The 25920-nt window shown below is 43.8% G+C and overlaps 2 protein-coding genes across 4 annotated transcripts in view; one reads left to right on the top strand and one right to left on the bottom strand.

The window, feature by feature from the left end:
* Positions 1–680: 680 nt before the first annotated feature.
* Positions 681–3731, top strand: prlh2 (prolactin releasing hormone 2). The gene is made up of 3 exons (XM_064334426.1): positions 681–757; positions 1165–1356; positions 3352–3731. The coding sequence occupies exons 2-3, from the start codon at positions 1185–1187 to the stop codon at positions 3543–3545; spliced, it is 366 nt and encodes a 121-aa protein (XP_064190496.1). The 5' UTR covers positions 681–757; positions 1165–1184; the 3' UTR covers positions 3546–3731.
* A 1072-nt stretch (positions 3732–4803) lies between these two features.
* The window catches only part of myripb (myosin VIIA and Rab interacting protein b), a 116570-nt gene continuing 95453 nt past the window's right edge, over positions 4804–25920 (bottom strand). The window contains exons 5-17 of one of the 3 annotated variants that reach the window (XM_064332829.1): positions 25209–25289; positions 23660–23757; positions 22553–22633; positions 22055–22216; positions 19875–20061; positions 17815–18473; positions 15709–16362; positions 14168–14230; positions 11089–11277; positions 9407–9568; positions 8888–8983; positions 8742–8812; positions 4804–7507 (exon numbers count right to left, since the gene is read on the bottom strand). In XM_064332829.1, coding sequence (XP_064188899.1) covers positions 7504–7507; positions 8742–8812; positions 8888–8983; positions 9407–9568; positions 11089–11277; positions 14168–14230; positions 15709–16362; positions 17815–18473; positions 19875–20061; positions 22055–22216; positions 22553–22633; positions 23660–23757; positions 25209–25289 — 2507 coding nt within the window. In that variant the 3' untranslated portion in view covers positions 4804–7503. Of the gene's footprint in view, positions 7508–8741; positions 8813–8887; positions 8984–9406; positions 9569–11088; positions 11278–14167; positions 14231–15708; positions 16363–17814; positions 18486–19874; positions 20062–22054; positions 22217–22552; positions 22634–23659; positions 23758–25208; positions 25290–25920 lie in introns of all 3 variants that reach the window. The other 2 variants (XM_064332828.1, XM_064332830.1) reach the window with 2 other exon arrangements.

Raw genomic sequence — 25920 nt, 5'->3', positions numbered from 1 at the left:
CTTTTCTTTCATACATAAGGCAGTCTCTAGATCATGGTGTCCAATCTTATCTGAAAATGGCCGGTGTGGGTGCAGGTTTTTGTTTTAGCCCATCTCATCTCTTTTAAATTTTAATTCACACCTTTGGATTTACCTGTTTAACCAACTTGGAACTGTGGTGATTCATTCCTGGCACCTCTTGTGTATCAGTTGATGTTAATTCTACTATAGCACAATCCTACTACTACAATCATAACATATTTAAATATCCAAATTAATTAAATAGCCAATTGAACTACTGCTACAATGATGGCAATGACAACAACAGCACAATAATAACAATAATAATAATAATAATAATAATAATAAATGTGAAAGGAAATGACCAATCAAGATTACAGCAGGTCTCCTATAGTTCCAGTGTCTTTAAACAAATGTTTGGGTCTTTAAAACTGGAGTCTGCCAACAAAAATAATGCTATCCCTATGTCACTGAGTCATTGATGAAGAACATCCTGGCGTGACAAGAGCAAGGAAAACTCCTGGGATGAAAATGTTTTTTTTTTCTTTCATTCTAATTCCTCTTTCTGTTTGAAGGGGCAGAGGAGGGGATAGAGGATTGTGCTGACGTTTGGGGTGGGTGGGTGGGGGTCTACGTGCTGCTCCTGACGTTTTTATACGGGCTATATAAGTTCGGATAACAACAGAAAAACCTAAGCAGCATTTAGCGACGACACCTGTTGGGTTGAAGACACGAGCGAAATATTTAAGTATATAAGGTGGGTTAAATGGTTGCATGTATGCATGATTTCTCAGCACAGGGATGCTTCATACTTATAGATCTTAATCGTTACTATTAACTTTTATTAGTTAGTGCAGTTGTTGTATTTTATTCACTGCTTATAGTGGGCCTTGCTTTTTCTGTGGCAAAATATTAAATATATAGACTGATAAAAACTGTCAGCGAATAAAATAATAATGCAAATAATATTAAATATGTACAGAATCACTGTGGAAGGAAAAAAATAGAACATCTTCCAGTGTAATTCAACTTCTAGTTCCAGTGTAATTACAAGAAAATGGAAACAAATTATTTAGTTCTTACACTAAGAATCTGGAGTTGTAGAGAGAACAAAAGGGATAATGCTCAGTTTCTTTTACTCTGGTGTCTGTTGTATACCTCTAGTGCCCTGGTTCAAGTCAACGATGCTGCCTGCCAAAGTCGCGTGCCCCGTGGGACACTGCTGTTTTAAGTCCGGACGTAATAGCACGAGGGCTGTCTTCGCGTTATTGCTTCTGCTCTCTGCAACTATGGCGTGCGCGCTCAGCACCACGCTCGAAGACGACTTCCACATCGTCCACAACCTTGACAACAGAAGTAAGTGGAGTTTTTCTTTCGGGAGCGAACAGCAATGTAACATAATTTAAAACATTTTTTAAAGAAAAGTATATATATATATATATATATATATATATATATATATATATATATATATATATTACAATTTTTCGCAACATTGTCTTACGTTTTTCTGCTGGAAAGATGTACTGTAGGCTACCTGTTGATACTAGCCGACGGATTTATATGCTTTATCTAAATTTTTTTAAAACTAAAATGCTTAACAAGATCAATATATTAATACAATAAAACGTAACATTAAATATTTTCATTCGTTTGTATAATGATAATATTATTCATAAGAATGATACTAACAACAACAAAACGTTATAGAACTTCACGCTCTTTCATACAAACCACTTTTATAACTTTTCACAGGACATGATTTTGGTGTTTAGTTTAACCAAGCAGAAAGAATACATAATTAATTTAAGCTGATTTAAATTATTTGAACTAACAGGTTAAAGTGAAGAAGCAACAAATCTTTCTTTCAAATCGAAAATAACTGCACGGGGGAGCGTGTCCTTAAATCACTTCATGAATCAGATCAGTGACTGTAACTTACTATAAAACAACCAGCTATAAACAAAATCACCTCCAAAGAGATTGTGTCCATCAAACATGCACTGAAATACATCAGTCACTTCTGGAGGCAGTAGAAAGATGCTTCTTGTCTATTATATAGGCTGCGGTAATGTACAAGACCATTTTCAATTATTTATGACCTGATTTGTGTCTTGTATGGCCTTTGCTCTTGTATTGTGTTTGAAATGTTTTTTAAGAGATAGTAACGCAAATAGACAAAACCAAACCATCACAATTTGCCTTGTGTCCCAAATGGCACTTCCTAGGTACGCTACTAAGTATTTGCCATGTAAGTAATATATCAAATTATTTGGTAATTACCACTGGTAAAAAAGATAAATACAAAGAAAGTAAAACTTAAATATTTAAAAACACCTTGAAATAGTACCTATCAAATGAAATGATTACTTTGTAGTTATCAAAGGTTTAGGTTTGTTATAGCCTCAGTCTAATTGTGTACGTCCTTGTAAAATTGCATAATACTTTCAAGCAAACACCTCTATTAGAAATTAAGTAGTCTACTTTCTTAGGAAGTACACAATTAAGGCTATAACCACCATAAACCGTTGATAAATTTGATTTGAAACAGTCACTTGAATGGATACATAATAGAGGAAGTGTTTCTGAGTATTTCTGCTTTAGTTGCTTAATATTTACCTATTTTCTTTTACCAGGAGTAATTGTCATCATGGAGCCATAATGCTATTCCTACCACTATTTACCAGATAAATACTTAGTGTTAGGGCAGTAAAATGAAGCTTTACTCATTTCTATGACAGCTAGATGCTGCCTGTTTGATGCAAGACCATCTATAGAAATAATGAAGGAGCAACTTTTGAGAAAACGTTTGAGACCCGTGCAAATATTTATTTTTGGAAAAGAGTAGGAATGGTATTACGAAAAGTATTTTTTAACCATACCACTTACCACTGGTGTAAATGTTTACAAATGAATAAAATCCTGAAAACCAAATTTATCACAGAAATAAAACAGATTAAAGACTAATGGCACAAATTAATCGACAGAACAACCTGAGATATTGGCTCATATCATACAAGTTCTATATCATTAAAGTTCTGCATCATTAATGATTGATTGTATCATGTATGATACTGGCAATTGAGCAGTTACAAAATGACAGATAACACAAACAATTTTTCACCCTGATAACAGATACTAATCTACTTATGAACCCAGGGGAAGTATTTATCTAAATGCCCTATGCGGTCATGAATTGTTCTGTGTATTGATTTGGTAATATTTGATAGTACACAAATATCTTCTATAGTCTGCAGTTTCTCATAAGCCGGGCCGTTGCCTTTTTTTAATGTAGCAAGTGTTATGCATGGGCATTTTAGGTAAACTATTGCCTTCCACTGTGATGAACAGGTCCAGAGATTGACCCGTTCTGGTACGTGGGGCGAGGGGTGAGGCCCATCGGACGCTTTGGAAAGAGGCAAGCCAGCAGCAGCCTGAGGCCAGCCATCAATCACCTGGAGCTCCTCCTCCACAGCCTGAGGAACAGGGATGTGCAGGGCCTAGACAAGATACTGGCAGAAGAGGATTACGACAGATTACCGTGACGACAGTCTCAACAACCACTTTTCTTTTTTTCTCAGTCAAAGAAGGCGCACCCTCATATCCCTCAAAGACTTGCACACAAAGTTTTACTACATCTCTACAGATCATGTTCAACTGTGGGAGAAAAAGCAATTGTATATAACAAAAATGCAATCTATATTAATAAATAAATGAATTGATGTCAATAACAGTGCTTCCTCTTATATCTTTGTTGTGGGTATCCTTATCTTATGGGTAAGAGAAGTCTGCCCAACCTCCATAAAAATGCTTTTCTCATAAATCAATGGTCAGTTACTACTTCTGTTGAATGGTGATCTTACATAGGTTTGGCTCCTATTACAGTGGTGATTCAAGCCCACACAGCCACTGAACCGTAAGATAAAATGGGTAGGTTATACTTTATTGAACCCAGTGGGATAATTTGTTCTCTGCATTTAACCCATACTAGCTACTTGGGACCAGTGGGCAGCCACAATGCAGCACCTGGGGACGAACTCCACTTCTGAAGCCTGTGCCTTGGTCAAGGGCAATGGCAGGAGTATACCTAACTCAATGCTAGCAAAAATGTTCAGGTTTTAGATCTCACAAATTAGAATATTCTTTTCTGGACTCCCTAAATTTACAGTGTATGGGGTGGAGACAAGTCAAGGCCATATTGACTATATTTTGTTAATACATTATAATCAGGAGAACAAGTGCATTGAACATGCGTGCATTTCTTTTTTCTGCCCTATTAAAGACAGCAGCCATGTAATGCATGGGACTGGTCATGTATATGCCATTTTTGTGTAGGGTTTTCTCCACTTTGACAGCTGAAATTGTATCAGTGTGTGTCATCAGCCATGCTGTTGTCACAGTCACAACAAATCACACTTATGAAAATCTTAAGTTTATTGTATGCTGAACCACTGCTGACAGGCAAGATTAACAGGACACCGTGTCATCATCAGAAGATCACAAAACTTTGCTATTGGCTGTGGGGACAACCATGTGACAGTGATGATGCTTCCTGGACCCTATCAACCAGATGACTTCCTTGCCTAACCATTTCTTTTTTAAATAAAATGTGATTTATCTGATGTACTTCTGCGATCCTGTCAACTATCTATGCACAAAAATAAGTCCACTCTTTTTCCAGACACTGTCATTCCTTAGATGATTCCCTGGTATTATAAAGTATCGATATTGTGAACAATACCCCAACCTCTACATTCTGAAATTATAGGAAGATATTTCACAAATGTCAATCATTGACAATCCTTGTTTTCAGTAATGCAAACTTTATTCATTTACAGTATTACTTATTTTCTCAATGAGAACAATTTGGCACATAAATAATCTGTCTGAGGATATTTTTAGTTGACCATTTTTTGCTTCTTGATCCTTTTTTCACACATTATAGATTCAAACAACCAAACAATTGAGCAAAAGAACACAGATTCCATATATCGAGCTGTGCATAGTATAGTCACTGCGATCATCCAGTTTCTATAACAGCAACACATTTTATAGCACATAATACACTGAAAGATAAGAGTATGATCAGTTACCAAATGTACAATTTTCTTAATTTCCAGTTTTTAAACAAATTCTCAACTGAAATAAAGGCTCGTTTGTTTACAATAGAAAAATACAGGACATTGCTAGAAGTATAATCGACCCCTTGGCTGTGCTTTTCCATAAGAATTTGTATATATCTATTTCAAACCAGTAACATGCTTTATACACAAACACCTCCAACAGCAACAACCATGATAAATTTAAACAGCAGTACAAAAAGGTAGGAAGACACTTCAAAGAAAATAGCTGTCTTCTGCAAACAAATAATTTGGGTATAATCTACAATACAGCTCCCATCCATGTCTATCAAAAAAGAGAAATAAAAAAAAAAAAACAATGTTTATTATTATTAGAAGAAAATCTTTTAAAAATTAATTTCAAGAATGAGCTATGGCAATAAATGGACCTTCCCAAAAAGAAAGTGATACTCTATAAAAATAAATACCTTAAGCATTGTGAGCCCATATAAGCCCACATTCAATTTACAGAGTAAAAAATGTGAATAAATTACACATAGGGGGTGTTTTATTTTGATATGCACATAAACCATTGGTAGAAATATATATAAAGACAACAGAACATGGACTAATCTTTTATTCTATAAAGCTTATTCCATGTAATGAACAGTGTTCAATTGACATGGTCACCATTGCCAAACCAGTAATGATAGTTATGTTTCCTTACATCAACACCCAGAAGTGATCATTTAAAGCACTCTGAAAAATGTAAAAGGAAGTACAAGAGACGCCACTGTGAGAAATGCCGGCACTGGAAAAATAATCAACTATAATGAAATTATTAATTAAGACTCTGAATAACCTTTACCAGGCTGACGTCTGATGATATGACACCAGTGGTATATGGATTCAAACAAATATAAGGACAGTCAAATACACAAATCCTTTCATAAGTGCGTAAATAATCACATAGAGCCTTATCTCAGAGTGTCAGGTTCAGTTGCTAGAATATTACAGTACAGTCCAACTTGAAAGTTATAAATTTGCATTAAACAAAAACCATACAGTGTGTATGTATGGTAACATACTGTAAAGGAGGTAAAAAAAATGAAGATGTGTGTAAATGGTGATGTAACAAAAGCAGGGGAATGTATGCAGTTTGACAAATACTGCACTTGAGACACCACATGAAGTACAGTGGTCAAACTGTCACATTTACAGTGAAAGAAGTGCTGAGCTGCTCACCAAAGCTGTAGTTGAATACTGTGGACATTTTTGTTCAAATTTGTGCATGACAAACAAAAACGATGCTTGACGTGTAAGGCCACATGGTTAAGAATGACTAAATTAATTGTGAATTAAATCGTTATTCACTCAACAAACTAGTAATAGCCAATGTCATGGCAAAAAATGTAACCAACCCAGTTAATATCTAGAAGGGTAATAACTCTGGACCATTTAATTTAATTTAATAATATTTAATAATTCCATTATTAACAACCACTTCCATAATATTAGAATGTTAGTTCAACATTGTGGATATTGTCTTGCAATACACATGTACTTCTGTGCAAATGAACAGAAATTACTTGCATTTTTTGAAATTGCATCACCACAGCAGGTTGGACTATATAAATAAACCAAGTTAAATGCAGCTTGATATGATTATTTGCTGGCCCATGTGGCAAGGGAATGAATTTTGGTAATAATGATAGGCTCATTTTCTTAGATAAAATAAAAGACATGTAAATAATAAGAGAATGAACAATAGAAAGTAGTGTTATATTTGAAAACAAAATTGCATTCAAATGACCCTTCCGACACCTTGGACAGAAAATGATTACATCAAAAGTAGGAACGTTTGAAATCTACCATAGAATGGGATAAAAGGAAAAAAAAAATACTATAATGAAACATGGTTTTGCTGTTTTTTTTTTCTTCTTTTTTTTTGGGGGGGGGGGGTCACATCACATTTTGATTTGCACATGTTTTTTATGCACATACTTTAACACCTATAACACTCTTGCATACAGTTAGAAAACACAGGGGCTAAATGCTTCCCATACGGTTTCTATTTATTTCTTTTTTAAACTCTTTATTATTGTTTTGTGAGGATGCGATGTCTCTCAGGGACATTGGGGGTGCTGGGACAGAGGTGGTGGTGGTGGTGGTGGTGTGGAGGGAGTTTAAGGCAGAGAGTCCATCACACCAGGCTGTAAAGGGGCTGCGGTGTGTTTCGAGGAGCCCCGGGAGGTCAGACAGAGGGCCGGGGACAGGAACCCGGCTCAGGAGAGCGCAGGCAGAGGCGTGCGGGGCCAGGTTCTTACGGAGCCCCGGGTGGGTGTTGGATCAAGGCACTGGCCTGGAGAGGCCTGGAGGGCAGCGGCCCTTGTGCTGTTGTCATGGCTGCAGAGATCTCAACTGCAGCCCCGTCCTGCCTTCTTTATCTACAAGTGCAAAGCAAATAAAATGGAGAAATACTCCTGAATTCATTTTTTTAGCTTGCATGTTTAACTCTTTGAAGAGTAGTTTTTTTTTTTTTAATGTTCTTTCCCCCAAAATTCTGAGTCAATGTTCCAGGACTCCATTGCTTTTAGTTACCAGTAGCAATTGTTACATCAGCATTAAAATATTCAGTTAAGAACATTCTAATCACATATTTGTGATTGTACACCTTACAAAATTAAATCTTTCTACAAAACCTCAGTTGATCTTACATCACATACATGGAAAAATATTTAAGATAAACCATTTAAACCATTTACACAGGGTAACGCTGGACCACTGTGTATTAACCATGACACATATCCTGCACTATAGACTATGACACTTGTACGCAGTATCTTCCAAAAGCAGGATTTGGGAACAGAATATAAGTGATAAGACAAATAATCCATATTATATTATAACATCTGAAGTTAGAACTACTGAAGACCCAGAAACCGCGGAAGGATGCCTTTTTTCATAGTCATTCAAAGAGTGGCTAATGGGTGGACAGGTCCGGTAGGCGATCTTTGAAGTCGTAACTAAACAACAGGGATGAGTCACTGATCCGCCGAGGCGCTCGTCAATGCCGGAGAGAAACACGTTAATTAACATGGCAGCCTTTGGTGAATGGCTTTCTTCTGACAGCGCATAAAGAAGCCTAATCCCCGTGTATTCCCAGCGAACTAATGGAAGATCTCTTCAGCGTTTTCTCGCCGCCCCGTGTCTTTATTCTCACCCTCGTTCCGTTTCCTAACGGCCATTAATATCATAATGCGTGGTGCCTAGGTGTGAAATCAATAGTCCGGCCATTTAGCCGGGCCTACAAAAAAAGTGTGACAGTTTTTAATCTACTGAAGTGTGAGTGGGCCAGACACTGCATACGACACACAAAGTGTATATATACGCATGTATGTATTATAATAACAATACTACAGTGTATTATAATGGGTAATGAGTTGGTCTGGTAACTTAAAGGCCACAGGTTCTATTCCCAGGTACGACACTGCCTTAACCTGCATTGCTTCACCTGTATAAATGGATGCAATGTAGAATGTTGTGCAAGTCACTCTGGAGCATCTTCTAAATGCCTGTCATATAATGTTCTAACAATAATATACACACACACACACAGCCAGTTATTCCCCTCTGAAATGGAAGAAAAGATGTAAACTCATCCCTACAGAAGACACATACCTTGTCACACCTTTTAAGGGAGGGGCGGGTAGTTTTCGCCTCTGTTGCCGTGAGGAGCCGATGGTCTCTGGCTGCAGAGAGGACAGCCTCACATTAGTAATGTCACACAAACAGCCTCTGCCAAACGTCACCGTGACGACAAGTACCTTCGGCTTTGGCTTGAACTTGGAAAAGCGCGTACAGGCCGTGACGTTCAAGCCGGCTGTTTTCAGAGCCGAAATCCTCGCCTCGATATCTGAAATCTGACAGAGGAGCAGGGTAAGAGTCAGACAGCACTGCTGAACAAGGAGACTGTGGATGTAAAACAACAGGACACGGGCAAAACGTGATGCACAGACACCGAACACTTAGACCTAACGCATGACAATCTATACTGGACCTTCTACACCTCACATAAAACAGGCTCGAAATTCATTCCCCTTGACGATAAAATTTTTTTTTTTTTTTTTTTAAACTGGACAAAAGTAAAACACATATAAATAAAATAAAAGTCAATGTTTCTCACAGTTACTAGTATTTTTTCATAGGAATCCCCCCCCCCCCATTGGCCTGGATACTGTATAAAAGCCTCATTATGGGAGGTCTCTGTCATGGCGCAGTGCAGTATCGGTCCTGTGCACGGACACGGGCAGACTCCAGCAGAACGGCCTGCAGCGCAAACGCACCTGCAGCTCGGACTGCTGCACCTGCGCCGCCGCGCTCGCCACCTGGTCCTCCAGGTAGGCCAGCTCTTTCTCCGTGGTGCCGCTGCTGATGGCGCGGGCGCACTCCTCCAGGTCCCCCAGCTCGCCCTCCAGCCCGTACACCGTGCCAGCCGCCAGGTACACCTGAGGGGGACAGGCCCCGGCCCCCGTAAAGGCCAGCGCGGTCACTCATCATAAGGAACTCTGCTAACGCTGCCCTTGCCCCCCGCCCCCTCGATTAGGTGTTCAAACGCCCTTTTGGCTCAGCAGACTCAGATTTGACCCTATTTTAAACTCTTGAGTTAAATACCTGTGGACATATTTATATTACATATAACACTTCACCCTCAAACTCCCTCTTGTACATGCAATGGCACTTAATGCCAAGCTTGGAGATCAGTGACAGGACTCTTACTGTCAGTTGTGAAATAACTCTAATTGTGAAATGTGAATGCAGATGTGCAGGCAAGTTTATTGCACGTCATTGCACCCTTTACAGAAAGCACTGCACATATGTGCAGTTAAACTACAAATTTAGGATACAGTAACTTGCAATAGGAGCCACCCTGCTCAGAAACACAGGCCCGCAGACTGGCTCACTACACTGGGACATGTGATTGTTTGGTGACTGAAAATTAGCACGATCTTGTGGCCGTTTCAGAGGTTTGACCTTGGTTAATATTATCATGAGCTTAGAGACGTGCCTCTCACACATCTCTCCCTTTCTTAAAACTCTGAAAGTCATTCATAATTTACGGCTTGTCCCACTGTGGATGTTAAACGTTTTGCCTTTATGCTTGAATCATTTATGAAAAGCCTCTGTGAAGTTTAGGATTCCTATTCAGCTGAGGAAAGGTTGTGGGGAGGACAAACTGAAGGACAGGAAGCCGGAGAGAATGAAAGGGAGCGTATCACAAATGATGGTGGAGACCAATATATGCACAGGGGAACCCAGAGGATTATGGGTGAAAATGAGTCAAACAGAAAAACAATGGAGAGGATAAGGGGGGAATTAGGGTGTTTCATACATTCAGCTGTTGTCATGTTTTGGGAGGAGAAATGTGAAACCAGAAGAGAAACATAAATTAATGCTGTTTTCTAATTTTTAAAACTGTTGCCTGTTAAATTAAGATAAGCACATTTTAGCCAACCAGTTTTTAACCTGCAGTAAAGTTCTACAGAAATGTAAAACTGATTAATCACACAGGACGATGCTGAAAATGAGCAAGATCAGCAACATGCATTCATCCAAATGCAAAAAACTGTCAAGACAAAGTACTTATGTTTAAACAGTTGAACTGATCAGGAACGCTGCGTTATTCAGGGTAAATGTACAAACGTTTTGTAAATGTAACGTGACATTGGAATGTATGCACTGTAGCACATTTTATACACGGTTTGTAAGCAGTCGTAGTTGTGACGAGACGAGTACACAGCACGTTGTGGAAACAGAACTATGGCGTTGAGGACGACTGCCCTACATGAGCGCATTTATTAATTAACCCTAGACGCGCTGGTGGTTTGTAATGGCCAGCTTACACCCTGCGTGTGTAACTGTAATATGGCATTAAGGCTCGTTGCAGAGTGAAATGCTGACGTGTGGCTGCCCTGTAGCGGTGCGAGCGTGCTGAAGAGGAGGTGAGGTTTCGCGCAGGAGCCCTTACGTTCTCCTCCAGTTTGGTGAGGTGCTCATCCAGCTTCTTGGAGCTGGAGCCGGAGGGGAGGGCGGAGGGATCGGCGGGTTCCGGCGGGGCGCTGCCCTCGCCCCCCGCCCCCTCGATCAGCTCCTCGGTGGCGTTCAGCACCTTCAGGACCTCCGTGGTGATGCTACACAGAGAGGCGGCCGAGTACTTCTGCTCCACAAAGAACAGGAACACAAAAGAGAGGCTTCACTTAACCCCGTCACTCACACATTTCTGCAGTACCAGTCACAGAACGGCAGAGGCACTGTCAAGGCCAACAGATATCGTTTTCGACCCTGTGTCAGAATATGGCAGGTGAGACACTGTCGTCTGGTTTTAAGAGCTGTGGCCAATTGGTTGTTTTTCGTCTGTACTACTAATCAAATCTGTATTTCACGTCAAGCAATAGATATGAGACAAAATTCCCAATCTCTGCATTTATTTCATGTGTGTTTTTTTTTTTTAAACAGACATTGAACTATACTACAACAGTGCCATTCAGTGATTAAAACACACAGCAACTGAGTCAGCAGTAAAAGATTGGCAGAGCACCTTAAAGGACGACATCAATCATCAATCTTCACATTTTGAATTTAGCAGATGCTCTGATCCAGAGACTTTTAGCACTGAATCTATAGATGCTCCTGAGTCTTAGACTCCTTGCAGAAACTTAATTTACCCAAATACTAAAGTAGAAAAGAAGTAGAAAAACCTGGCACTGTTGTAATATAGATCAACGTCTGTTATATATTTTTTAAAAACACATGGAATACAGGTAGACATCGCTGTACTTTGCAGTCACGTCGGAAACTATATTCAAACAGTTCAAATCGGGTATGAAAATTGAAACTTTTAAAATTGAAAGGTATTGTGTATTGGTCAGGTTGTTGCCGAAGCATAAAGCTCAGATCAGAATGAGTGTGCCACAACCTCGTCAGCTCCCTGCAGAATGAAATAGACTCAGAGATTACGATTAGGGACAGACAGACAGACACACAGGCAGGTAGACAGACAGATGGCTCCCAAGCAGTCTCTCCAGTTGACCACATGGCACCATCGCTTTACAATATTTACTTTCTGAAATAAAAAAAAATAAAAAAAACTAACCTTTCACAACCACAAGGCTGAAAACTCCACAGAACCCATCTGTAAATGTCATGGAGCATGAGAGAGGGAAGTTCACCCGAATGAAAGACTAATGGGGCTTGGACAAATCGAACTCCCCACTAGGACAACGTAGAAAGTTCCATTTTGAACAGCACGTTTACTATAGCTGCTGATCTAGACGGGTCATGTGCAGGGTTAGCACCTGTTAGAGAGGCGAGGGTCACCAGAGGATGACGGAATGCAGACCCTGGCTGACTGACCCCTCCCTAGGGGAGGCTTCCGCCAACTACACATCGCCCTGAGCAGCCACAAGCGCCACTGACGTTCACGCAATCATGTTCCAGTGCTCTAAAAACTCTGTCATTGCAGAGTAGAAAGTTGTAGAAGAAAGTTGAATATTTAGTTGCACTTTTGTTTATAGTTATTTTTGAGCACAAAATATTGCCTGTTTATTTGAAACGGTTTGTCTGTTTGTTTTTCTTATCTTTATCAAGAGCGCCAGTAATTTTTGAGGTGACTGTGTGTGTAAGATCCATGTGGCGCAAATTCAAAGGTAAAAGAGTTTGTCTAGATACAGAAGTTTTGTGCCCGGAAGTGTAGAATTTTTAGTCTACAGACTAAACAAAATCTCACTTTTTTTTACTGCATTCAAACACCGGTCAGCTGAAAAAGTCTTTTCTCACCACGCAGCACCTTTTAAAATCCAAGAGAACAAAAAAAAAAAAAAAAAAAAACACATTTTGTGTAAAGACTCATTTCAGCGGCTCCTGTTTTTTATTTTTTTCCTTTCAGGTGAAATGCGGGAAGCTGAAGAGGGCCAGAAGACGGTGCGGTAATGAATTAATCACCAGCGCTAGCTTTGATCCGTGATGACAGCGGGCCCATTGAAGCCCCATAAAACACGACGGCGGCAAGCAGCACTAACCCTGAAATGAAGTGCATGGGGGAGGGGGGTGGGGGCAGAGTGCACTTGAGCCAGATATGACAAAGCCATCAGGCCATCAGCCATCTAACGCTCATGTGCTTTACAGAAAGAAAAAAAAAACCTCAGGTGTCGGGTGAGACAGAGAGCAAGTCAATAGCACAAAGAATCAATGCCGTATCACTCACACTGCTGAGAAACAAGAACAGCAGTGCTTACTGCATGGACTGAACTCCTGCCAAACTCTGAAAAGGGGCTCGGGTAGCAAAGTAAAGGAAAAAGTAAAGACCCAGCAAACACTGAAAAAAGTATGCAGCACAGACTTCCACCTGAAGTAAAACTGATTGTGTAGTCCTAGTGCATTTCTGCTTATCTGAGAGTCTGCTATATTTTCTGACTAAAAGACAAAACGCTCAGTTCTGAACTCTGGAGTCAGACTAGCGGTGGTGGGAGCTCTTCCACAGTATACACAATGCATACTGCACTTAATAAATAAAAATGTCTCTTTCCCGTTTTGTAAATTAATATTCTTAATGATAATGAGTTCTGTGTTAAACAGAGAACAAAAACATGCTGCAGCCTTCAATACCTTCTTGGTTTTTTTGGATTCTCTATTCTACTATTCTTGAGACAGAAAATAGACACTGTACGTAATCTGTGAAAGGCAAGTTTTAATGGGTATTAATGAATAGTGTGAAGCAAGGAGGTCATTCAATGGCAGTAAAGAAAGGTAAATGAAGGCAGCCTTGGTGTATATAAAGACAGGGTCTCATTCATCTCAAGAGGAGTGAAACAAAGCAGCTGGCGCTACAAATGGCTCTCTCCATCTTTCTCTCTCCCTGTCTCTCTCGCTCTCAAATTCAAATTCAAATGATTTATTGGCATGACATATTTAAAAATACATATTGCCAAAGCGTAGTGATAACAGGAATCAACCATGGTAAGAATATATATATGAAATAAAAAAAATTCTCTCTCTCTCTCCGTGTGCGCGTGTGCTATGGTGTGACTGATGGGAACAGTGACTCTCACCTGCTGTAAGAGAGAAGAGATAACCTGAAGCTTCTGCTGCACGGCCAGAGCATGTGCCCCTTCCTGACAGGCAGGCAGGCACACAGGCAGGCAGGCAGGCAGGCAGGCAGACAGGCAGGGGAGAGAGAGGGAGGGAGGGGGAGAGGGACAGGGAAAAGGACAGAGGACAGGAGAAAGGTAAGGGAAGAGAGACAAAAGAGAAGAGACAGAGAAAGTGGTGCATAGAAAAGGACAGAGATCGGGTGAAAGGTGATGGAAGAGAGAGGAAAAAAGAAAAGGATTGGTAAATGGGAAAGAAAGACGAAAGAATAGAGAAAGAGGAAAGGGTGGGAGAGAGGGAAACAGACACAGAAAGAGAAGGATGAAAAAGAGAGAGAGAGCAGGTAAGGGGTTAAAAAGGCTTGAAAGACTAAAGCACCCACCATGTGAAATAGAGTGTGACTAGGAGAGAAAGCAGGCAAATGTCAAAGCGTCTATTATAAAATTGAAAAAGGAACAGCGCTGAAGGGAAAATGCAGTGGATGGATTAATCACAGCTCCTGTTCATACGTGTCCGTTACGTGCGTGAAAACAGCTTTGGTCAAAGACTGTATGAAGAGCGTAGTGTAAATACTAACTCACTTTTATGTAGTAAGTCAGTTTTTGCAGAAGAGGAGCTCTGTACAATTTCGTATGACCAGGCTTTTATGTATCTTTTTTACAAAGTGAAAATAAGGCGGATCAAATAACCAGACATCACTGAAATAATGCTGATTAGCGATAAGCACTTTGCAAATGTTAAACTGAGCACACTCGCACTAAGCAGTTAAAATGAATCACTATTAAGATCAATTTTCAAAACAAACACATCAATACACAAGTATGAAAATAAGGCTTAGTGAGCTCAGAGTCAATCAGACATAATTTTGTTTAGGAATCAAAAGGCTTAATGCTGCACAGTAGACACTGATGAGGCAATTAATTTAATTATCTTAAAAGTAATGACCACAACTGACTGATGTATTCCCATTTTCGAATTTTATCCCATTTTTTATATTATGCTTTGCAGAACAATTTACTTGTGTATTTGTCAGTGCAAAAATGAAAAATGATCATAAAAAATGATGACCATTTTGCGGAGAAGTCCTCAGTTCAATACTGTCATATATCAAGTAGCCTATATGATTACAAAAGAAGAGAAAAAACGTATTCACTATAAACCTGCCCCGCTGCTTAAAACTAAAAGATTCAGTACATGCCTGGGTTTTGTTATAACGCAACAGAATCAGCTATAATTCGCCACACACACACACATACACATACACACACTCTCTCTCTCTCTCTCTCTCACACACATACACGAAATACGGTTAACTTTTGGAAATTGTGACAGCTACTACGGGAAAACAAAACCGAAAACAGGAGAGTGAAAATAGGCTTCCATTTATCCAGCCTCTGAGCAACCATTTAACGTGACCTGAGGGCAAACGTGAGCTCACATTTATGTGTCATGGCATAAGGCAGGGCATAGGCACCCTGCACTGTGTGGTAAGTGCTCTTACTTTGCGGACGTCGTCAGGAGACAGTATTTCCTCTTGCACATAGGGGGCGCTCTCCGGCAAAGGGTGCGTAGCTCCTGTCCCCTCAGCCTCCTGCTCTGCCTGTCCCCATGTCACCTCACTGTCTCTCTCTCCCTCTCTCCCCTCTTCTCTCTGCACCTCTTCCTTCTGCAACATCTCCCCTAACACCTCCTTCTCTTCCTCAACTATCCCCTCTTCTCCTCTATCTCCCTCTTTCTTCCCCAGTCTCTCTCCCGCTCTCTCCAGACTTTTCTCCTTTAATCTCTCTTCCTCTCTCTTGGCGTGTCTGTCTGCCTCCTGGTCGCACGCGCTCTCCCTCTCTCCCTCGCTCGGCGTCTCTCCCTGGCCCTCCGCTCGCCTGTCTCCCGCTCTCTGGGGCGAGTCGTCCTCAGACGAGGTCAGCTCCTGGTCGCTGGCTCGGCGGACCAGCTCGCACAGCTTGGACTTGAGCTCCAGCTCCAGAGCCTCCGGCGCGCAGAAGGCCCGCGAGCCGGCCGTCCCCGCCTCCCGGCTGCCGGCGCTGGGGGTCACAGCTTCGGAGGTCAGGGTGTCGGGGGTCACAGTGTCAGGTGGCGGAGGAAGCCCCGCCTCCAGTTCTCTCCTGGCCATGGAGCTGAGGGAGAAGCTGCTGTACTCCTGCGTGGGGAGACGTAGCCCGGTCACCTTCAGGAAGTGACACGGCACCTGCCCTTCACACCAAAACCTAAATAATTACACCTGCATACACGCACATGCTCAACCACTATTCGCCATTTGGTAACCAAAATAAGAATCACAAAATGCATATCACCATTTCCTTTCTGACAAAACAATAAAATTATAATCTGCGAATCAAGAGTGAAACAAATAAATCATTATTTATGATGATGTTTATACAACTAAAGCATACCACCTTCAGCGTGACTCAGAGTTATGTAGAAACAAACGTTCTGTTGCCACCTAGTGGAAAGGTAAGAACATACACTGCAAAATTAGTCCTGACCAAGGACATATGCAGAGTGGAGATGACAGATGAAGCAGGGTTTCCCAAAACTGGTTCTTGAGAGTTACAGAACCAGCGCACCGCTGGTATTTTGTTTAATCTGAAATCGATAACAGATTCAGACCCGGTGATGATACCAGGAGAGACTGAGTTAACCATAAGAAACTGCACAGCTTATCCACGCAGCCTTCCAGATAGGACTAGTCTAGTGTAAGCAAGCAGGAATGCACTAAATAAATACATTTAAAGAGTGTGTGTCTGAGTGTGTGTGGGCATGTGTGTATGTGTTCATGCATATTTGTGCGTACGCGTGCGTGTATGTATGTTCGTGTTTGTGCGTATGGGCGCATGCATGCATGTTTGTGTGTGTGTGTGCGCGTGTTTGTGTGTGTATGTATGGGTGCATGCATGCATATTTGCGTGTGCGTGTGTACGTACGTATGCGTGTGTGTATGTATGCATGTGGGCGTGTGTGCACGCGTGCGTGTGTGAGCATGTGTGTGCATGTACATGCGTGTTTGTGTGCATGTTTGTGTGTATAGGTCAATGTGTGTGTGTTTGTGTGCGTGTGTATGCGTGTTTGTGAGTGTTTGACCGTGTATGTGTGCGTACGTGCGTGTGTGTGTGTATGGATGCGTATGCGTGTGTGTGTCTGTGTGTGCGCGCACGCATGCGTGTGAGTATGCGTATGCGTGTGTATGCGTGTTTGTGTGCGGGCGCATGCGTGTGTTAGTGTGTGTATGGGTTAATGCGTGTGTGTGCGTGTTTGTGTGGGTTAATGCGTGTGTATGCGTGTTGGGTTAATGCGTGTGTATGGGTTAATGCGTGTGTATGAGTGTTGGGTTAATGCGTGTGTATGCGTGTTTGTGTGTGTGTGGGTTAATGCGTGTGTATGCGTGTTGGGTTAATGCGTGTGTATGCGTGTTTGTGTGCGTGCTTGTGTGCGTGCGCATGCGTGCGTTAGTGTGTGTATGGGTTAATGCGTGTGTGTGCGTGTGTGTATGCGTGTTTGTGTGCGTGCGCATGCGTGCGTTAGTGTGTGTATGGGTGTATGCGTGTGTGTGCGTGTGTGTATGCGTGTTTGTGTGCCTGCGGGAGGACCTCACCGGTACAGAAGAGGAGTACTGCGGCTGCAGGCTCCTCCCCGGCTCCACCTGCTCTCTCTTGCTCTTCCTGCGCCTGCGGGACCTCCTGATGTGGTCGCTATGGCGATCCTCCGCCTCGCTGCTGTCCTCCGGGCCCGTCCCTCCCCCCGGCCCGCCCGCCACCTTGGGGTTGAAGTTAATGTCCAGGGCGTCCAGCTGGTGAGGATGAGGATGGTGGAGGTGGTGGTGGTGGTGGTCGGGGCCGCCCTTCCTCTTCAGCACAGACAGCAGATGCTTGCGGTGCTTGGGCAGGCCGTCCCGGGCGGAGGAGGGGACGGGGGAGGGCTCCGAGTCGGAGTTGAGGGTCTCGGTGTTGGTGTACTGGCCCGAGGAGGGCGAGGTGACGGCGGGGTTCTGCGTGTAGGTCCACTCGGGGTCGTGCTGCGAGTCCGTGTAGTACGTCTCGTCCGACATCTTCCGGCGGAACTGGTGCAGGGCCGAGACCCAGCCGCCCGGGTCCTCGTCCTCCGTGTCGGAGCCCATCTCGTCGTAGGCGGAGACCACGCCCGACTCCTTCTCCAGCACGCTGAACACCAGGCTCTTGCGCTTGGTCAGCAGGCTGGGCCGGGACAGCTGCGTGCTCTGCAGGGCAATCCAGTTCCCGTCTGGACTCTGCAGCACTGAGGAGGCGCCTCCGGGCGCACAGACACACACAGGGGAACACAATGAGCGAGCCAGGAAACACAGCGCTCACAGGGGAACACAATGAGTGAGCCAGGAAACACAGCGCTCACAGGGAACACATGAGTGAGCCAGGAAACACAGCGCTCACAGGGAAACCAATGAGTGAGCCAGGAAACACAGCGCTCACAGGGGAACACAGCGCTCACAGGGAACACAATGAGTGAGCCAGGAAACACAGCGCTCACAGGGGAACACAATGAGTGAGCCAGGAAACACAGCGCTCACAGGGGAACACAATGAGTGAGCCAGGAAACACAGCGCTCACAGGGGAACACAGCGCTCACAGGGGAACACAATGAGTGAGCCAGGAAACACAGCGCTCACAGGGGAACACAATGAGTGAGCCAGGAAACACAGCGCTCACAGGGGAACACAGCGCTCACAGGGGAACACAATGAGTGAGCCAGGAAACACAGCGCTCACAGGGGAACACAGCGCTCACAGGGGAACACAATGAGTGAGCCAGGAAACACAGCGCTCACAGGGGAACACAATGAGTGAGCCAGGAAACACAGCGCTCACAGGGGAACACAATGAGTGAGCCAGGAAACACAGCGCTCACAGGGGAACACAATGAGTGAGCCAGGAAACACAGCGCTCACAGGGGTACACAGCACTCACAGGGGAACACAATGAGTGAGCCAGGAAACACAGCGCTCACAGGGGAACACAATGAGTGAGCCAGGAAACACAGCGCTCACAGGGGAACACAGCGCTCACAGGGGAACACAATGAGTGAGCCAGGAAACACAGCACTCACAGGAGAACACAATGAGTGAGCCAGGAAACACAGCACTCACAGGAGAACACAATGAGTGAGCCAGGAAACACAGCACTCACAGGGGAACACAGCGCTCACAGGGGAACACAATGAGTGAGCCAGGAAACACAGCACTCACAGGGGAACACAGCGCTCACAGGGGAACACAATGAGTGAGCCAGGAAACACAGCACTCACAGGAGAACACAATGAGTGAGACAGGAAACGCAGCGATCACAGCTGCCTCATAAGCCATTCACAGCACTCGATTACAGTAGCACTTAGTACTTTAACGAAAACAACTATATGTGTAAATACAAATACAAAAATACATGTTTTATATACACCTGCCCACACACACACATGCCATGGCTTTGACAAAATCTGATCTCTGATTGGTTAATAAGGGTGCCAATGTGTGACATGTACTGCTTGTGTGTTCAATATTAATACACACAAACATACGATATGTTATACACTATATAAAAGGCAGAAACAGCAACGGGTAAATGATCAATTATGTTATTTGATTGGTTGAGTCCCAGTGGGGTCAGCTTGTGTGTCAGGCAGTTCTTACAGGAGTTGTCCAGCCGGTCGACGCTCTTCCAGCTGGTCATTTGGGCAGCTCTGGCCTCCTTCTTTAGGGAAGCGTACTCCTTAACGCCTCCTTTCCCCGCTGCCTCCGGACCCCCCGCTTTCTCCCCCGGCTCCGTGGGCTTCTCTGGGGAGTCGTCGCTCGTCAGGGAGAAGGCGGACCGCGACCGCTGTGTGAACAAACAAACGCGCCCAGGTGTGTTTCTGACCTCATCCTCCACGTGAACGCACCTGCTTTCAACCGCATGTCTGAGAGCCTGCAGCATCCTGCAGACTCAGGCCATTCAAATCTACAAAAAAATAAATCTGCCGGCAGGAAGAACCGCAAGAATGAGGGTGCAGTTCGCATAGGTTATCAGCAGAGGGCAGCACACATCAGCACATAGTACACCATCGGTGCATGGGACCTGACAGTGGCCACACACACCTGCCTTGTTAACCAGAGGAAAATAATGAATCACAAACGGAAAAAATTTAAGAGCAGAGACAGCATCCACCCTCTGTACCACCCCAACCACTAAGGCAAGCAGGGCCCAGGGCGGTAGGAGTGGACAGCTGCGCTCTAACAGGCCTCTACGGTCTAGCACACAGAATACAGTAACAGTCTACAGCAAGTACCTGTAACACTACTCACTGGCAGTATTACCCACCTGTGCAGTGCAGTGTACACAGCCTTTCAGGCGAAGTACACTTTCTTACCATATTATGGCTTCTTATTCTCTTAAATTATATATTTCTATTTATATTCTAGCCCAATTACAATTTCCATATATTCTTGGCCTATTTATCTACTTGTTGACTTTTAAAAAAAGATTAAATAAATATTTATTTTAGTTTTGCCTTTTTCTTCACAACTCCCCTCTAATTATACACCCCTCTGAGACTCTGTAAACAAAAACAATATTGCATTTTTCCAAGTAAAAATGATGAAATCAGATATTTCACGTGAAGTTTTTGTAATATATGGGATTCATAAGAACTGCATAATGCATGAACTGCCCCATCATCTCATATATTGGCTGCATGGACACCGTAAAGGATGCAATTCTCACTGTCTGACAGCTGAGGGCAGCATAGGGTACAGTAAACTGGAGAAGAGATTAACATTGCAATGGGCATCAAGGACATATACAGGCGTGCTGCCACACCAGTGAATTCACATCAGAATAATGAAATATGCATATCCTGAAAAACAAAGCAAGACACAGCAACATTGTCAAACAGCATTAAACAGCGCTAGGTGGTTACTGACATTACTTCATATCAAATACACACAAGCATTCCTAATTGTAGAGTTATCAACATTCTGTCAATTCGCTGTCAATTCTGTCAATTTGCCAAATTATTTTATTCAGATTTCACAAGAATGGTGAGTTCCATCCACTCTATGTATCACAGAACGGATGAATCGTGAAGCAAAGCTGAGAAACAAATGGGGAAACAATCACCTCAAATCAATTCAACATTTTCATCATTCACTCAGACACGTGTGTACTGCACAGCAACAGAAACACAGGAGCTAATTCAGAAGATCAGTGTACAGCCTGGCTACTTCTCAGTGAAACTCAACTGGCCCCTTTAGTATGATTTTTGCTCTTTGGTCATTTAGGACAATGAGTCAGGGACAGTTGAACGTGCTGCCTTGATTCCCCGCTGATATTCTGTTCACCTACGTATAATAACTAAATGAATCTTTGTCTCAAGTCGTATGAGAACCAGGTGTAGTGTATGGGTGAGCAGCCCTGGTCCAGGAGAGCAACACAGTATGTTAGTTTTACTTTTCACCATCAAACAACCTGGTCAGACCCGAGACACCAGGTTAGGTGTGATAATAAGAATTAAGCGTGTTCATTAATGAATTAAGTTCTGAATTACAGTGAAAACTAGCAGACACAGTGGTCTTCCCAGACCAGGGTTGGCCACCCCAGGTGAATGAATTGAGTACTGGACACTTACTGGATCATAAGGTCGCCGGCTCAAACCCGAAACGTGACAGAAGCAAACTATCACTGGTGCAATATGTCATAGTACCCACTGCTGCTGCCAATCACAGACAGTGGTGTCTATTAGCCACAGTCACCTGCTGCCAGGTGTCCATCATGTAGAGGTGTCCGGGTCCTAAAATGGGATTATCCAAACCATGAACCCCCCACGGACTCTTACCCAAAGGGAGTAGGAGGTCTTCAGGCTGGCCTGGACGGTGTGGGGGCTCGGCTGGCGCGGGGTGGGAGAGGGGGGCTCACTGCTCTGGTTCTGGTTCTGGGTGGCGGGCCACACCATCTCGTACTCTGCTTGCATCTCTGAGCGCTTCCTGCGCTGAATGATCTGTGACAGATGGGGGGGGGGGGGGGTGGGGCGGCGTTACACACCCAAAAACCTTCACAGCCCCGCCTGTCCCACCCCACCGCTGTCATATTTACCCCCGGCGTTTCCCCCCGGCAGTCAAAGACCACCTAAAACCAAACACTCCCGCTCCTTTCCCCGCTAACCCCGGTTACAAAAATGCGGCTTGAAGTGACATATCTTACAGGAAATATGCTATCTGTGGCCCCAGGCACCGGATCGGTGCAGTACTGCCACAGCCTCACAGCGCGCGGTACGAAAACAGGACGAGCAGGCCTGCACCACGGCAGCCCGTCCTGCAGGAGGAGCCACACTTACTTTCTGCACAATAGTTGTAGCGAGTTCCTCTATTAGCTCTTCTTTGTTGTCCCGCAGGTAGCGAGCTTCATTTTGTTTCTCCTGCAGAAAGAAAGGTCAGGCGTATATATGCACCCTGTAATGAGTTCCCTCAGAACACCCAATTGACACCCAACATTTCTGTAAAGATTGTCTTTCTTCATTCAATTAACATTGTCATTTAATATCTCTGTTCAAGTGATGTTAAGCGACATTAAACTGTTAAACTGTTATTATACCGTCTTGGTTTTAATTACAACTATTTCGTAATTACAACCATGATGGTTTAATAACAGTTTAATGGTTTAATTGTATAACAAAATAAATCTATAAACCCAATTAAAAAATCCTAAATGGAGGCAAGGGTGCCAGTGTCAACTGCCATGAATGAGAAATACAAAAAGATGCCAGGGGAGGTGAGGTGTACTTCAGGCATACTGCAGAGAGAGGCCATATTAGCAGCCCCCCCTGACATTCTCTGCAAGCCCTTCTGAAATCGCATCTAGTGGTTAATGAGCTGCTTTCTAAAGGTCACATTTCCAAATTCAGCTCCCACGGTGGAACACCACCATTATGCCTTTCAGCAAGTTGTCTGGAGATTACTACAATGATTATGATGATAATGAGTGTTATTATTGTTGTTGCTGTTAATAATACTAATACTAATGATAATAATAATAATACTATTTCCATTCCATCTCAGCAAGACGGAGACTACATGATCAGAGAGAGACAGGTGTGAGAGGACAGAGAGAGAGACAGGGAGAGAGAGTTGGTGAGGTGTAAGCGGTATCAGATGATAACCCCGTGCAAGGACACAATAGGAGAGCTGGATGAGGACGGGTTACCATGTGGAGCTGCTAATAACATTTCTCTGCAAGTACCAGATTTTACACCTATTACACACACAAATGCATGCACGCATGCACAAGCACACACACACACACACACACACACACATTCACACACACATGCACACACACACACACACACACACACACCACATGCACACAAACACACACATTAAAGCACAGAGGCAATATTAAAAGGATAATGATGTTTAAACATTATGATGATGAAAAGTCTCACTAGGCTGTCACTGTACTCCTCGGCCTTAGCGATGGCCTCCTCTATGGCCTCTTCAGCCACCCGCAGAGCGACAGTGAGCGTATCCGCCATGCTGTGTCCTGGGAAAACAGATGCAAACGCACACTGTGCTCAACCTCAGGATACAAACGCACGCTGTGCTCAACATCAGGACGCTAACGCACGCTGTGCTCAGGATTACCCAGTAACCTCCAGGATAACTGCGCTCAGTAAAACCCGGAGTAGCTCTCTTTACTTCAGTCCGTGCTCCAGATTTGGGAGGGCACATGGGTTTCCTCAGTGCAGTTGTCCAGCTAACTCAGTAATCCTGCTTTGTGAAACAAGGCCCTGGTGTCTCACACACACATGTAGACATGCACACACACACAAAACATAAAAACATGCATGCATACACACAGTCATACCACACTGTTAATGCACAGTGGATCACATAATGTCCCAAATGACACCAGCTAACTCCGATAACTCCATGTTGAACTGGGACTGAAGGCTGGATCATATTGACAGTGTTGGAGAGGAAACTAAATGTAATAACAGAGTCTACACCGGACAGTCCAAAGAACCTGGAGGGATGATGGTGTGGCCTCCAACCTCAGGGCTGTAACACAATTACACTAACACAGAAAATAAAAATTGCCATTGATGAGTTTTGTAATGACTGAAATGAGCGCGTGAAGTAACAGGCAGCAGGCCACCGAGCACCTGAGGAGTGGCATTTCAGACAAGACCTCAAACATGCATTTCAGTGCTTGAACATGACTATTCTTATCAAAACGCCCCACTATCAGGTTCACAAAATAGATATATGATCTGGCTGGATATGATCTGACCTCAAGCTCGTCCAGTTCAGCCCTTCTCAATGTGTGTGTAAGCCAGAGAACGGCAGCAGATTGTACTGGATTTTGTTTTGTACAGGATTGATTACAAATCAGCTAGACGCCTTGTCACTGAAGCTGTGACATACAAATGACTCCAGACTGCTAGAGTCTGCACTCTAGGGCTCTCGCTCTCTCTCTTTCTCTCCCTCCCTTCTTCCTCTATGACAGCGGTAGGAACGTAACACACTTCACGCAACGCGTGCGTGGAGCTGAATCTCTGAAGACGGACGCAGGGCAGAGCACTGAGAACACCGAGAGAACGTTAACAAAATGCCTGCGTTTAGACAGGGGAGCCAGCAGCTCTCTCAGCAGTGGAAACAGAGGCAGGGGAAAGCTCTGGAGGTGTGTGTGTCTGACTAACGCTCTCGCACGCGGCGAGGCTGCGCGTTCCGCGGTCCGGATCTAATCCAGACGGCGCGGACCGCGTCTGGGAGTCCCGTGGGCGAAACACAATCAGCCATGAGCGGAACCGCCAGGCTTATTAGTCTCCACTGTCCTGAATGTACACTGAGACGAGGAGAGGCCTTCACGCTGCAACTGGGCATTCTGAATCAGGAGGGGGGAGGGAAATGGGAAAGCATTTTGAGGGACGGCAGTAAAATAATGGCGGTATTATTACCGCTGTCACGATGTCGGTGGGGCTGAAAGCCTACCTTCACTTTGCCGGTAGAAAGTGGAGTCGCTGCCGCACACGCTTCCTTCATTGTCGATACTTCCCTCGTGAAAGCTTCCCTCTGAAAGAGAAGACGGCGAGTGAGGAGGGATGTGCGCAACACAGCATGCAGCCCGACCCAACAGCCCCCGGATCAGAGGACCCAATCTTCACACCCGAGGGACGAAGAGAGAACACCGAAGCAGCATTTCCCTCAAGTGCACCGCCATGCAGGCTTCACGTAAAGTTCGTAGAATTTGTTTAAACGCGGACTTTGCTTTCGCTTCACTTGTGGTTCGGCCACTTCATTAGAATTTAATTGTGCGGGTGGAATTCCCTCCAATTACGAGGACTGCCTCAGAGCGGGGAGTTTGTGAACATAATGCGCGAAGCGGCTCTGGAAAGAGAATTGCTCTAAATTGAAGAGGGTAAGCCTTGCATTTTTAAAAAAAAGTCTGACACAGTTGGAATTTCCCCAGAGGTAACGGAGGCAGGCGTGATCCAGAAATTCCCCAGAATGCACAGAAACTTTGTGTGTGAACTTTGCGTCTGCTCCTCTCAGTTGCTAATTTCCAAACCAGAGTGTTTTGGGGAGAGGAAAAGGAATCTGCCATCTGACATTAACTCACAACTGAAGAGTACAACAGCATTAGGAGGGGGTAAAATGGGGGGGGGGGGGGCAAAGAGAGGACATGGTAATGACAGGAGCAGGT

The sequence above is a fragment of the Anguilla rostrata genome, chromosome 4 (assembly GCF_018555375.3).
Source record: "Anguilla rostrata isolate EN2019 chromosome 4, ASM1855537v3, whole genome shotgun sequence".
NCBI classification, from domain to species: Eukaryota; Metazoa; Chordata; class Actinopteri; order Anguilliformes; family Anguillidae; genus Anguilla; species Anguilla rostrata.
The sequence above is the reverse complement of the archived record's forward strand: the minus strand, read 5'-3'. Positions and strand labels throughout refer to the sequence as shown.

What these genes read in the sequence shown, in the direction of transcription:
- prlh2 (XM_064334426.1), top strand. Translation starts at nt 1,185, where the DNA reads ATGCTGCCTGCCAAAGTCGCGTGCCCCGTGGGACACTGCTGTTTTAAG. An exon ending in CCACAACCTTGACAACAGAA is followed by an intron (nt 1,357 to 3,351) that starts GTAAGTGGAGTT and finishes TGTGATGAACAG; the next exon opens with GTCCAGAGATTGACCCGTTC.